The sequence below is a fragment of the Glossina fuscipes genome, unplaced genomic scaffold, assembly GCF_014805625.2.
Source record: "Glossina fuscipes isolate IAEA_lab_2018 unplaced genomic scaffold, Yale_Gfus_2 60, whole genome shotgun sequence".
NCBI classification, from domain to species: Eukaryota; Metazoa; Arthropoda; class Insecta; order Diptera; family Glossinidae; genus Glossina; species Glossina fuscipes.
This window is the reverse complement of record NW_023998432.1, coordinates 54,052-70,028: the sequence shown is the minus strand read 5'-3', so window position 1 is coordinate 70,028 and position 15,977 is coordinate 54,052. Positions and strand designations below refer to the sequence as shown.

At 31.5% G+C, this 15,977-nt stretch overlaps 1 protein-coding gene and 1 long non-coding RNA gene across 6 annotated transcripts; one reads left to right on the top strand and one right to left on the bottom strand.

Moving 5' to 3' along the window:
- Positions 1–536: 536 nt before the first annotated feature.
- Positions 537–5,084, bottom strand: LOC119637694. Its single transcript, XR_005247317.1, has 3 exons — positions 4,815–5,084; positions 4,668–4,760; positions 537–937 (listed from the first exon to the last, which is right to left on the bottom strand). It is a non-coding gene; the product is annotated as an uncharacterized LOC119637694 (long non-coding RNA).
- Positions 5,085–9,534: 4,450 nt separating this feature from the next.
- LOC119637642 (guanine nucleotide-binding protein subunit beta-1) lies at positions 9,535–12,122 on the top strand. Of its 5 annotated transcripts, none has more exons than XM_038033835.1 (3): positions 9,535–9,654; positions 9,966–10,515; positions 10,699–12,122. In XM_038033835.1, the coding sequence occupies exon 3, from the start codon at positions 10,714–10,716 to the stop codon at positions 11,734–11,736; it is 1,023 nt and encodes a 340-aa protein (XP_037889763.1). In that variant the 5' UTR covers positions 9,535–9,654; positions 9,966–10,515; positions 10,699–10,713; the 3' UTR covers positions 11,737–12,122. The 5 variants fall into 5 exon arrangements, with proteins under 5 accessions (XP_037889763.1, XP_037889762.1, XP_037889760.1 ...); XM_038033834.1 differs by having other exon boundaries at positions 10,628–12,122; XM_038033832.1 differs by having other exon boundaries at positions 10,625–12,122.
- Positions 12,123–15,977: the final 3,855 nt, after the last annotated feature.

Sequence of the window (15,977 nt, the reverse complement as noted above, 5' to 3'; positions counted from 1 at the left end):
TGTTGAAACACACACATGAAAACCTTTTCTTGAAACTTAAATTTACATTTCAACTTATGTCTTTTACTATAATTTGCTTTATTTTTTATACCCACCACTGTATGATGGGGGTTTACCCATTTTGTTTTTTTTTTTTTTCATAATGTATGTAAAACCAAAAAGGAAATTTCAGAATTGTATAAAGTATACATATTCTTCATCAGCGTGAAATTCGGAGTCAATTTAGTCATGTCTGTCTGTCTGTGTGTCTACGTGGAGATTATTGTCGGCACTCTCCCATTTGCAAAAATGATTATGTCGACTTGAAATTTGGTAGAAACATTGAAAGCTTTTGCAGGCAGGCTTTTGAAAATAAGCCAAAGTAGTCAAAGCATACGCCGGCAGTGGGGCTTAACGAAAATGTGTGGATTCAGAAATTGTAAAAGTTAGAAAGCTGAAATTTTCCACATTTACTTAGTGAAACAGTCTATTCTTTACGTGCAAAAATGAAAAAAAAACGGCCATGCCTATACAAGATTATAATTGATTAAATTTAATTTTTTCCCTTTTTTGAAGTTTTATGCTTATTTATCGCTGCATGAACAAGTCAGAATGTTTAAAACTAGTTGGGCATTCCTCAAATAAAGACACATTATCTGTCTACGAATGGGTTAATTCTAAAATGAATACGCTAAGCACCGCGATTACTTTTTTCTTAATACAAACGATATAGGTGTCAAATAAAGGAACTTGGAAAGTAGAATGCGAACCCACCGTGCGGTGGGTATGCTAAATTCGGCCACCGCCGAATACAGCTTCCTTACTTGTTTTTGTTTAGTATTACTGCAAAGTAATATTCACTCTCAGCTGACAATTAGTCAAATTGTAAACAACCACACACACGCACTCGTTGCCATAATAAGCCATTCAGATGGAACTCTTTTTAAATAGTTCTTTGCTATATTATTAATTTAAAAATTTAAAAATTTGTAGAATATATTTTAGATTTTATAATATTTTGATTTCGTATTTCGATAAAGATTTTTCTCCTTTTCTTTTTTTGATCTAACGTTCAAACTATTACATTTGTTTTGTAGACAAGCTCAGCTGTTTATTAAATCACATACATCTTTCAAGATGCATATACACGTAAAGCGAAATGCAAAAGAGGATGGAGAGAAATCCACCACGTAAGAATATTTACTCACACACATAAGTATACAAAGAAGAAAAGAGAGGTTATGTCCGACACGCGTCGTTCTATTTCTATTACGTTAGTCGTATTCCGAACAATTTCTGAAAGTTGGTGTATATAGATAGATGAAATGGCAGCGATCACATGGATCACAAGAATGGTAATACCTGAACTCCACGCTTAAAAGCCCGTACGCAGTTATGTTCAAAGCAAAACGACTATTATAGGCGAGCAAGCATATTCGCGGATACATTACAAACACATTGTCTGTAAAAGTATAAATTGAAATAAGTTCAATAGCAATTGTCTTCCGATATCAATTTTTTTTTTATTTGGTTGTAAGTTCCTCTTATCCACTATATAGAATGAAATGTTTATGATTCCTTTCGTAACCCGCAGGAATACACACTTTTATGACATATTTGCGTTTTCGGCAGACATTTGTTTCCCTAAAACTTAACATATTTTTTGGACACTATACTGTCATAACTTTCATCAAATCTGTACATGTGCGAGTTAGTCATAATTTAGCAAATCTGTGTAGACAATTGAATGATAAAACTAGCAAATTTTCGCACCTTAGTCTGGCGGGAAATAGTTTGCATTTTTGCGACCAGAAATAGGCATACGATGAGCGAACAATGAGTTCATCTGTTTCTTCGTATATAATATTTATATATGTTTGCCAAAAATCCTTCCCAGTGATTAGTGACATAATATTCGCGTTCGCATAAACAAAAGAAGCCCAAACTAGGCCTAGATATTCTTGTTAGATAACGATAAATCAATTTTAAAAGTGAACTGAATATAGTTTCCAAAATGGCCCGGAATCGAAATCTTGATCGAAACGGTTATTTAAAAGTTTAGTGTAATAATTAATCGCCTCACATGGCAAATATAAAATGTTGGATTATTTATAAAGTAGATTTCTTAGTCTTACTTTACTCTATTTTTTAACTCTTCAACAATATTGAAACCGAACGGTGTTGTTTGCTCGGAGACACTTCGCACTTGGATGTGCAATTGTAAAATAGCTTTAAAAATGCCCGATACTTGCGAGTTAATATTCCCAAAATTGACAAAGCACTACGAATTCCATACGCTCGTTTAAAAGGGTTGAGCATCCAAGATTCGTCTCAAGACATACTTTTACATGTTTTATTTTTTATTCTCCTTTTTACGGAGAGCACCAGAGCATTAGACACAAGCTGTATTAATCTTACTCTTATTGTTGTTTCTTTCACTTTAACTTTATACAGGTTAATTGTCATTTTACTACTTGCTTTGCAATAGAGTGATAAAGATGTGATATCCACAGAAGAAGAAAACATGAAAAGCAATTTTATTCTTCTATTGTCTGTTTCAAGTCATGTAAATAATACATAAGATTTACACATATTTACTATGTCTATATGTGCACATATATAAATAAATGTATATATATACTTAAATTTTTGGGTATTTTCTTTATATACACACTTGGTCTTTTACGCAGAGTCTATGCATACAACGACATGTGCAAGTATATATAAAGGAAAATTTGTACGTATGTTGGATTGTTTTTAGCTGTTGATTTTCTTTTTTCACGCAACATATCCATACAAAATTTTGGCCTCAGAGATTGTCCCCATCCTATTCTTGATTTCAAGTACATACCGAACTAACTAACAAACGATTAATTTTATGCAGCACAAAAAAAAGACAGTGCTAAGAAAATATTAAAAAAATTAAAGAAATGCACAGCAGTAGTATATATATATATATATATATATATATATACGTGCGCATGTGTGTGTATTATATATATTTGCATACATACTATATATTTGCATATGTATGCATCTAGCAGCAATTAACAGCTGAAAGAAAATATAAAAACTACACAATCAGACGTGCAAATAGAAATGTAAAGAAAAAAAAACTTACGAAATTCCTTATATACAACTACGTTTTTACATATAAGCGAGTATGGACGTGTATATTATTTCAAGTTTATTTTTTATATATGTAAGATGTGTTTATAAATTCCTTTAACTTGAATTTTAACTAATTTCTTAAAATCTTTTTCCCCCTAATTTCTTTGTTTGCAAATTACACTCCAGTGAACGAACGTCGCATATACACACGTACACACGCGCACGAATCTACATTTAACTTGTACCTTTGAAAAACGAATTCATACTGAAAACAAACACAAAATATTTTAGGCAAATACAGAAAACCTCATACTACTATAATATGTATTGTGTTTATATAGGTGGTCGAGATAAATGAGAGCTTTAAAAAAAAAAAGAAGAGATTCACATATTAATGAGATTGCAAACAGTGGGGTAAAATACCAAATAAAATCCATAAAACCCCCTAAATGCACATGTATACTAACATAAAGAAGACATCAAAGTATGCAAAAAATGGAAAAGAACTCAGTAAGAGAGAAAAAGAGAAATCGGGCAGCAGAAAACTCGACATTTTTTCTTCTCCATCAAGGACAATTGGTAAACAACAACAAATCAAAAAAGGATAAAGTGGTTAATAAGAAAAGTAAAAAATGAGTAAAACGTTAGTTACATTCACTCTTAATGACTCAGAATTAAAACGTTTGCTAATTAAGTGATCTTTCAGGACAAGAAAAATTTCTCTTCTTGGAATTTGCCAACTCCATGATCTGACTGAAAATAATTCAAAGAGTCAGTCTGCATTTGTTAACAGCTGTTGCATTGAAAAACGACTATGAATTTGGTTATATACGAGAGTAATTCAAAATTAATTTGGTCATATCTGAGAGCAAGCGTCTGTATTTGTTTACAATTGAAAATAATTCAAAAAGTCAGCTGTTAACTGGCTGTTGTTATTCTTCTTGGAATTAGAAATTTTGTATGCAATTTTTCGACCTTTTTGTCTTTTTCTTTTCGTTTCTGAGTTGAAGTGAGCATTCATATATGTGTCCATACACACGTACATATATAACGGCTGTTTTCTCAACCTTACCATATGTTGTTTATAAAGTAAGAAAACAAAAGGCTAATCCCGACACTGCCATTGCAACAGGAAATGTTTACACAAAATATTAAATGGAACATATATGTTCTCTTCATCAAATCTCACACAAATATAAAAAATTCTAAATTATTTAAAGTAGTCAAGGCTGGAGTGCAAAAGGAACAATTATAAGAGCACAAGTTCGCTTATTTATACATACACTTAACAAGAGCTTCGTACAGTTACATATGCATGAGACACATGCATAACAACTGCTTAACCCAGCAATGTTCGCCAACAATAAACTGCGTAATAATGTACTAAATGTACTAAACAATAGTAATAATAACCCCCTCACTTTGTTCCTACGTGTATAAAGCATTGAATAATTATAAACAATTTTTCTTTGTTATTGTTTTTGTTCTTGTTTTTCTTTTTATAAGCAAACCAAAAAAAAAAAGATTAAGAGGAACCAAGGGACGTGAAAGATAAAGTAATGCGAGATGTTAAATACTTAGATATATGTCAACGAAGCTGTTGTGAACACTCGTCTCGATATTACTTTTAATATATTTACAAAATTATGCGCACACATGCCATCGTATATCTGTAATAAGAATTTATTAACAAAATGTTGCATACATGCTTAAATTTTACTTACGGCGATGTTTTTTTGATAAAAAGGGAAAATGCAACCATCTTCTTAAATAACTCTAACTTAATTATTGCTTTTGAGTGCCATACAAAAAATATAGAGACGACTTCTTCGCTACTTCACTATATTTTACAAACTTTTTAACATTTCACTGGATCATTTACTACAAAAATTTTTTTCTTTTTTATAACTAATAGTGATTTTTGCTTTTAATTTCCACTATTTACTGCATTACGGTTCAAATCACTATATCTTCCCTACTAAGCAGTTTTCATTAATTTTTTTTACCAGTGTTACCGTAAATAAATAATTATTTGTAATATTTTAAATCAATACATTGCAGTAGTCGACAGTAAAAATCGTGCGGAGATTCCCTCGATCTACTATTGCGTGTAACGGTTGGTGAATAGTTTTGTACGTATACTAACATTTTTTATGTCCGCCCTTATCACTGCTTAAGCTAATGTTTGTTGAAAATATTAATTACAGCTAATTAACTTGAAACTGCCCAAATGTATACAGTTTATCTATTATTATTTAAAATCTTAGCGAATTTTGCTGAAACTATTTATATCTTAATTGAGTGCTTGACTATAAATATTTTATAAAAATAGAAGACAATATTGGATCCACTGCTCTATTAAAACTGCGCTATGATAAGATATGAAGTTTTGTGTAAATGCATTTAAGTTGAATACCGTTTTTATCAAAGCACCGGACAATGTATTTTACGACTTGGGTAAGTAAGGCGACGAATTGCGGATAACATTGTCAGTTTAGAGTTGCGATGGTGCGATCCTAAACACCGTATTTAGTATATGCAAATGAGTTCAACAGCTTACTTAAGCTAATATTAAATAACAAAGCAGATTCCGAAACTTGTGATTGTAAATCTAACACTAGATTTAGCTGAAAGAAAACTTACGTTGTCATCCTATCTATCACTTACTATCACTATTGCTCACTACTGCTCTTACACTGCCAACATTTCGCATATTTCTCTCATATAAATCTTAAAATAAAATATACACATGATCAGTTGCCAATTTCAAATTAATGCACCCAGAGTCGATTGTTACTTTCAAGTTATGCACAATGAGGTAGAAAATAAAAACCTGATAAACATACTCTTAGCCTATTAACCTAGGTCAAATCAGAGGATGGATTGCAGTCTCCTAACACTTTACGAACAAAATAACAGGAAAATTAAGAGAATGTAAAAAAAGACTCGTCAATGACTTACACAACGACCTTCCGGTCAAATAGTTATCAAAATTCTATTGATTCAAATTCTTTCTTTCGAATTTTCGCTCCACTGTGACCTAAACCGCCAAGGTTCCCATTTTCAGCTGTCGAGAAAAGTCAGACGCCTGATTAAAAAAAAAGAAACACTAATGAACGAATTACAAAATCCTTTTTTTGGGCCAGTTTAAAGCATCAAGTTCGTTTTGCCTTTTAACGACGTTTGATATCACATAAAGATACATACCCAAGCTCTTCTGCAATGTAACTTAACTCATCTTTGCAGTTGTCGTTGTAAACGCAAATAAATGAAATGGATTTTTTAAAGTTAGAACTCAAGATTTAAAAAAAAATGAAAGGAACAATTAATGTGTAATAAATATATATAAAAGCTATGAAACACTTCCCTTGTTTAATAATAAGACTGGTAGAAAATATGGTTAAAGTCAAATAAATATTTTCTGTTCCACCAGTAATTGGGCAGCTGCGCTACCATATTGTTTTACAGGAAAATGTTGTAATGCGCGGCGTGTATGCGCTGATTTGTGTAGACATGAGAAGAAGAAGAGAAATTAAACAAAAGATTCCTTATTAATCTTTTGTCATGGGTGACTATCGTATTAGTGTAAAATATAAAACTCTACGCCGCTCGGCTGTTCACCGCCAAGACTATCACTCTTTAGCTGCCAAAGTGGATTCGGCAGAGAGTGTCTCTATCTAATTTAAAGAAATCAATGAGTTATTCTTTTTTTTAGTTCGTAAGGTGCGAAGACAAACTCGGCTAGAACTTACTAAATTTAATTCAATTTTTATTGGAAGTAATTATACTTAAATACTAAAATTTTAGCTTAAGATTGTTTATAAATATTCGTTTGCTTAAATTATAACATGCTGACTTCAACATTTATTGTATATAGGGCGCTTGCTGTAATGTCATGCATCAGCGAAAATGCAATTCAGCATTCTTGCGAACGTGACACATGTTTAGCTTATATTAACTTTCTTAGACACGCTACGCTATGCACTCTACAATGACAACAAAACCGTATGGTTTTAGTACCAAAAATACAGAAATCGACGTAAACATAAATAATAAATTTATAAAAAATAACAATTTTAATAATAGTTAATCTACATAATATAAACATAAACTAGATAAATGCTCTGAAAATTTAAAACCAACCATCATCGATCCTTTTTGTGCTTTTCTTTTTTGTTTTATTTGGATGTTAATGCAAAACCATATAATTTATGATTTTCCATAAAGTTTTGTAAAAAGTCGGCAAAATTGGAGACCAAGCTCGAAAATAGGAATAACGCTTCATTGCCTCAGTTCGTAAGAATTTCAGTAAAAATATTGCAATTAAACTTGGCAACGTAAAGTACAGCTTATTTTCTGGTTAGAATTAATAATGCCATTGGTGGCATTTTACATAGTTATCCGTTTTATATGGGTTATAAAATTTACAAATAATTTGAAAAAACAATATTTGCAAAATCTTACAAACAACAGCTCTTTCAATAAATTTTAATTTTATTTTGGTTAATTAAACAAAATTGCATTCCATTAAACCTAATTGAATATTCTGGGCCAAACATTGTTAAAGCTTAAATTTGCGTAGCTAAAAATACTAAATATTTCTTCTGGCTATCTTCTAAAAATTCATTTAGTCTGGTTAATATTGTTTTAAATGAATATATGACTTTAAATTCTTCTTAGTTATGCATACTTTTTTCTAGTGTAAAGTTCAAAAACATATTACTTAAATAAATCTTTATGTTTGTTTAGAGTTTAACAAAGAATACCTGCCGCGATACATTTAAAGGTAAAACCTTTCAGATATCGAATCGCTGCGACAAGTGCTATAACCTTGCTAGTAAGCAGCTACAAAATTATTTTTTTATTAACCAATCAAATTGGAAAATATCCGTTATTTTGATTAACGAAAAAAAATATTCTGCTATGAGAGAGAAATGAACAAAGTATGAACTCTTCTAGGTTTTATAAAAAATGACAACGAATAGTTGATTGAAATATTTTTACCGCGTTGAAAAGATTTAGAATTTTCCTTCGAACTTTCAGGGTATCGACCTTCTACAGTTTGTGTGTAACGGCAGTGATCGTAATTTTTCTTATGTAGTCTATATTCTCCTGATAAATATAGTCAAATTCACCAAATATCGCAAATGATAAGCTTTTTTTATTTTGATGACCACATAAGCATGCAAAATAACTTAACTTAGAATTGACAACTATAGACTTCGTTAACAACGTTAGAGCCCGTATCGCATTGTTTACGGTGATTAGCAAAGTTACCACGTAAACATGACATTTGCTTTTAAACATTTGAGAATACTTGATGAAACGTTAAATGACAAAAATAGTTGTTTTTCCAAATCCAATGCCTTTCTGACATTTTAAAATGGATAGTTCTTATGAACCTCTGAATGTTTCAAAAATATATTAAGCATTTATATTATAACAAAGAGTGTCAAATGCACCGTTGTTTTGCCTAGTATAACGTGTAGCCTAATAAAAACTAAACAAGTTCATTACAAACTCTCGGTTATGTTGCATATTGGTAAGTATTCCCTGCAATAAACTAGGGTAAATAATTAACAGAATGTTTTCTACTTATTACAACGTTTGAAATCTAGTTAAAAGGTTTTGTAAGTATGTAATCAGAACTTAAAAAATCCGTACCATTTTTATTTCTTTGCTAAGCGAACGTTCAACACATAACAGCCGTTTTTTCTGTTATGTAACACTTTGTTTTTGCGAAACTCGAAAAGCATTTGTCCCGTGAGTGTACACTTTCATCGTAAGTAAAGCAATTTCGGAAAAACATTCTTTTTATCTTTAGCCAAAGTTTTCAGTTCCTAATTTTCTGTGGGAAGATCTGTTAAACTTAAGTTCCTTATCGATCAGGGAAGGTTTGCGCCAAATATCAGCTTCTTATTTCCATTTTTACGACTGTGCCAATTCGACAAAACTATAAGCCAAAGTGACGCATTCTGATAGAAATACATATATAAAAAACGTCGCTAATTCTAAGCATAGTAGAGGAAAACGTGAACAATGCATTAAATTAGTTGAATCATTTTCTATAAATCTCGACAAAGTGCCATTATCCCTTTTACAAGGTATTTCCCTATAGTATTCTGTTTCTACCACTCCTTTATGAATATGTTCATGAATTTAAATATATGTAATATTCAAAATTGCCATATAAATTGATCCTAATTTTTTTTACTATCTAGTAGAAATTTGATTGATTAATTCCATAACTCGTCGAAACAATTAAAACGCGTTATAAAGTCGAACGCTCCCTTTTGTAAAATCTCTTATATTAAGTCATGTGAAAGTTATATTACCTTTCGATAAGCATCGCTTAATATTTTCTAAGAAAATTCTATTTTGCGGCAACGCTGTATAGGTGTTGGCCGAAATGTCAAATTAAGTTTTGCTCGTTGTTGTGTGTAATCGAAGAAATTGTGGAAAAATTTGTGTGGCCTGTAATCGAGTATAGGTTATTTGGAATGTCTGCAAAATTTATTAAATTGAATGCGTAAATAATTTTCGTGAAACCCGAAAATTGAAGAAGTAAGTGTTTTTCAACGATAAAAGTGAAAAAAGATTCAATTTCGATATAAGCTTGTACATACGCACATATAAAGTAGACAAAAAAGCAAAATGACTTTGCTGTTGCTCTGCAAAATAAAGCAGCGAAAATACTAATGAACGACATTGATTTTCTTTTTTCATATGCTGTCTCCGTTTATCATATGCGTTTATGTATTCTCGTTTTGCGTTTGTGCGGCAACTATATGTGCTAATACGTATATATCTGTCTACTTTGTTTCGTTAAATTGCTCCTGGTTTGTTCTGTCGTTTGTTTCGTCATATTAATCAAGTTTTCCCCATCGGTGGTGCAAATTGCAATTTTGGTGTACCAAAAAAGTAAAGGACGGGAAAACGAAGGCAGTGAAAAAATCGTACCGCGGTGGAAAAGTTGGAAAAGAACCTAAATAATTATTTTTTGCTACACCAACACAACAATTTTATATTCTTTTCAAAAAACTAAAAAACTTATCGCACAATTTGTTTAAAGAAGCACAAATAAGAATTCACCCCCCTTGAGGAGGGCAAGAACGATCAAACTTAAACGGAACTAAAGGGAAAATATATTGAAAAGAGGCAAGCAGGAAGTATATATACATATATGCATGCATATATATATATATATATATATATATATATATATACACACTTGATTGAACAGCGGAAAACAGTGTAGAAGATATCCAGACAACGTTAAAGAAAAAAGCAGATTTGTATCAGATTTTCGAATTATTACTTTTCCGCAGAACTGCAAAAATACGTTAAGCTTCCAGGAAATTAGAAAATTTCTTGCGATTAGAAAAGTGTGGACAAGTTTTCAAAAGCTTTTGTGAAAGATAAAAGGTAAGAAAGATCTTTGTTGAAAGGCAGGGGCCGCAGCCGCACCTAAAATGTTTTTATGTTTTTTAATTTCCTTCACTGAATGACTTCTGAAACTACACATTATAAGCAGCAGATATAGGGATTTTCAACTCTAATCAACAGCGCATATTAATAGTAATTTCCCTGGAATTGCAACATTTGTAGATACATTCGCCCACAATGAATGAGCTGGATAGTCTGAGACAAGAAGCTGAGTCACTTAAGAATGCGATACGCGATGCCCGCAAGGCGGCCTGCGACACAAGTTTGGTACAGGCAGCCGCCTCACTAGAGCCGATCGGTCGTATACAAATGCGGACAAGACGAACATTGCGCGGTCATTTGGCAAAAATTTATGCCATGCATTGGGGTAATGATTCTCGTAATTTAGTATCAGCTTCTCAGGATGGCAAATTAATCGTTTGGGACTCGCACACCACTAATAAAGTGCATGCCATACCGTTGCGTTCATCGTGGGTAATGACGTGCGCATACGCTCCGTCAGGCAGTTACGTCGCGTGCGGTGGCCTGGATAACATGTGTTCAATTTATAATCTGAAGACCCGCGAAGGGAATGTGCGCGTTTCCCGCGAGCTACCTGGGCATGGTGGCTATTTGTCATGCTGCCGTTTTCTAGACGATAATCAAATCGTTACTAGCTCTGGCGATATGACCTGTGGATTATGGGACATAGAGACGGGCCAGCAAGTAACCTCCTTCCTGGGACATACAGGTGATGTCATGGCGCTATCTTTAGCACCTGGGTGTCAGACCTTTGTTTCTGGAGCATGCGATGCATCAGCTAAACTATGGGACATCCGAGAAGGCGTATGCAAACAGACTTTCCCTGGTCACGAGTCTGATATAAATGCGGTGACATTTTTCCCTAACGGCCAAGCTTTTGCCACCGGTTCAGATGACGCAACATGTCGTTTATTTGATATACGTGCCGATCAGGAACTAGCAATGTACTCACATGATAATATTATATGCGGCATTACATCTGTAGCGTTTTCCAAGAGTGGCCGCTTATTGCTTGCCGGCTATGACGATTTTAATTGCAATGTTTGGGACACAATGAAAGCGGAACGCTCCGGTATATTGGCCGGACATGACAATCGTGTTTCTTGTCTGGGTGTCACTGAAAATGGCATGGCTGTGGCAACGGGTTCGTGGGACTCCTTCTTACGTGTGTGGAACTAAGCAAAACCGAGTAGCCACTCTCTCCTTTATATCTATCCGACTTAAGTGAATAGAAAACAGAAAAAAAAAAACAAGCCTCAGTACTATTACATACAAAAAACATGATGTGCTTATAGCGATGCAGACGAGTGGATGCAAATATACGGATAACTGCGAGGCCCATGTTGTGTTTTCGGATTTTTTGTTTTTATATTTTCTTTGTTGGCTTAGTTATTTGTTTTTTATGTTCCATAAAGTGGCGAAGTGGTATTTCCCACTTATTTTATTTTTTTATAATTTCTTTACTTTAAGTCGCCTATCGCAAGCATCCATTCATATACTCATCTACCGTCTGCTGCTGAACGTCAAAAAAGTCAACATAACACTCAACACGCACAAAAACACACGCACATTGATTCACACAGTCACACACGCACACAACACACACAAAACATAAATATAAATACAAATAGTTTACAATTAAAACTAAACTTACATCTAAAAAATTTATTTATAACTGAAACACACACACTTACACCTACACACGTCTAAAATCATTTAAACATATACATACGAAAATATAAAAGTAAGTTATAGGAAGTAAAAGTTAAAACAGAAAAACTAAAATTATACTTAAAAAATAGGAAAAAAAATCATTTCATGTCGTTCGTCTAAAGTCCACCAAATCTCATATATAAAAAAAGTAAGTTCATATATCAAATGTTCTCTCCTCTCAAAGCGTGAACCACCAAAAAGTAACAAGTTTAACAAAGTTTATTATAATCGAACACCTCCCAACTAAGAAGAAGGAAGAAACCCGCAGTTATAATCATCAATATCTAGCACAGAGACTATATCGTATAAGATGAAGAGATAATGTAACAGAACAGAACCAATTCACAAGCGTAAACGACTAAGAAAAAAAAGCATTTACAAAAACACAGCAAGTTATTCATAACAGAAATAATAATAATAAAAAAAAAAAAAAAACTGAGCAAAATACACATTATTGAATAACAATAAAAAATAAGCAGGAAAAGTGAAATAATTTTTTAAACTATTATATTATAAATTTAAAAGTAAAAACTACACACATACACATCAACAAATTAAGAAACCAAATTTCGTATTTAAGTTTTTAATTTCCGAATCAATAAAAATTTTAAAAAAAATATGAAAACACAAACCTAAAGTAATTTTATATACATATGAGCACAAATCCATATTAAACAGAAAAGTCAAACTAAAATTTAAACTATCCAATCTACAAAGTAAACAAATTTAGTATTATCTAAGATAAAAATTAATTAATAAATAATTTTGAAAGAAGAAAGAATAACAAGATGCGCATAACCACACAAGTTATTATAGTTTTTTGTCTCTACGTTTATTTTTTTGACTTTTTTCCTAAGATAAGATATATATATAAATTGCATCATCTCACGCATATATACATCATAAAAAATTGTTTTCCCGACTTAACTTTGTATAGATGTATATATTATGTATGCCGTGATATGACTACACGCCAGACATATATGTATCATGCTAATAATTTATTCAAGTTGTAATCGTTTCGCTCAATTCAAATTCTTGTCAACTCGATAAATTGAAGCGCTTTTCTGAACCGTAACCTAAAGGCAGTCAGTAGAAAGATTGAAATTGTATTAGCCAATTGGCTTCTAAAAAAACAGGAAATGTATTTTGCTTCAACAAAAAAAAGCGAGAGGACAAACTTAAATCTTCGCAATTTATTTTTAAAGCTTTTTCGAAATTTTTAACTCTTATTATTAGCTCCAAAAATTCAAAATTGTAGCAACAAGTCCAGAATTATTCAATATTGTTTTTTATACAATATAATTGTAAAGACAAGAGTAAATAAAATGCTTACGGCCAAGTGAAAAATTAACTTTTCTTTAGCGAGTTTGAAATGGTTATAATTATTTATTGCATTTGCTCTAAACATTTCGTGGTCATAGCAAAGGTTTATCACTTCGTTTTTTCCGTCATTCATAAGAGCGTTCGGCCAATTAAATAATTTTTATCTATTCATGCGTTAGCCAAAAGTGAAGTTGTTGCTAATCACCCCTCCATTAAACGAATAGTAATAAAGAAAAATCTTTGGTTTTTGATATTAAAATGTCAAGATTGTCTTAAACGAATTACTTGTTACTTTCATTAATATTAAGTATGTCACAGTAACATAATTCCTTTTTAGTTAATTTACGGCTTGCTGTGATTTGTAAATGTAGTCCATTATAAAAATTTATCAAAAAAAATTGCAGATTTATATTGAACAACTTTTTTTCTAATATCAATCTAAACTATATAACTCATATTTACTACTATCAAAAGAATTGTTTTAACTGTGGTTTCGTTTGTTGGCATACTATTTAAATTTTCTTTTAATCTATACAATATTGCGTACATATAGGTTTTTGTATGTACATATACTCACAATTTTTGCACAAAAACGAAACAAAAAATAAATAAATAAATAAAACTAAAAGACAAACAGAAATTAGCGCCTCATATAGGTAAAAAAAGAAGAAAAAAAACCGCACACAAATCTAAACAGATAACTTTCCTATCCTCTCTATCTCGCAATCTATCTATCTCTTTCTCACACACTTTCCGTTTCTCTTCTTTTAATCTCGTAATAACGAGTTGAAAAATTTCTTAATAATAATTTGCATTTAAAACTTATATTTTAATATAAACGGTATCTTGAAATGAGCTGACGTTTGAATATTTTAATAAAACTTACTTTTATTTGATAATTTAATAATCATTTTGCTTTATTAGAACTAGAGGCAGAGAGGTTATGTGTCAGAGAAAACGACTGGTCTTTGTTCACTCAAATTTAAGAATTTTATTATATTTTTTCACATTTGGATACTCTATATATTTGAACAATAAAGTTAATTATAATTAGTATGATCAGTATATACGACACGTGTGTGTGTGCCTATTCATAGAAGCTGATAAAAAACAAATATTATTTTTTATGTTAAAATATATTTATATCATGTCTTATTTACAGACTTCTATAATTTTATCTAGTTTATTACCCACATAATTGTATTTTATAACCTGTTGAATTGTAACTTTTTTGTGTTTTGTTTTAGGAAATTACGTCTTAGTTAAAACTGTTTAAAATCTATTTCCCCGGTTTTATATCCACTATCGAAGGAATGTGAGATAGTTTCATCATTCCTATTGTAACATCTAGAAATGAATATGCGACATCAGCTTAAAATCCCAAATTAGTCTTGAGCTTTAAAAAGCCTCAATGATTCGAATTGAAAGCTAAACCATAGCATCTTCACATTCCTAGTTCCATAATATCCACGCATTTGGATTGCAAATGGCTGGAATCCCAAGCACGCCGGAAAAAAACTTCCAATTATGTCAATTACAACCCAAATCGGTGCTAGGAAAAAATTATTTCAATTTAACTAACACGCTTAGATATAAAAAAAGAAATACGAAATTTATATCTATGAATATGGTGGTGGATATCTAATGTCCGCTTTGATGCGAATTAAATTCTTATTTGTCCTTTTCTTTTATCGGTCGTTATGATTTATTAAATTGTCCGATTTAGTGTTGGAGCATTTACGTAGGCTTAAATGTACTTACCCCTTTGTCATATATTAGTGCATAAATTATTTAAACAGAAAACAAAACAAAAAAATTGACCGGCGTTGTAACCACTTTACCAAGCCAATTTTAAAACTGAAAATCTATGCAACGTTTATTAGCATACCGAAAAGTAAAGAAAAAAAGGAAGAATAAAAAGGTCTCAAATAATGATTGCTCCGGAACTGTGACTGAATTGCTACATCAGCACGAACGCAAACACATGTCCGACCCATTCATCACCCTGTTATCTATAACAAACATCTTAAATCAATCTAAAAAAAAAGAAAACAAAAAGTTGTTTGAATGCATGCAACCCACTGGAATTACTCATACATTGTGTTATACAAGTAAAAAATAAGTTCGTACATACGTATAACACGATACATCGAGGATGACATAGGCATGAACAAAGTAAACAAATATTTATATATACTGGATATCTAAGAGGAAACAAATATTTTCAACTGAATGAAAACTAAAGAAAAAAAGCAAACAAAGAATAATAAAAATAAGTAAAGATTAAAAAACAATGATACATCTTAACTCATATTTAAATCTGTAATTATAAAAATTAAAATAAATTTAAATAAAAATACATGGCTTAGTTAGTGTAAAAC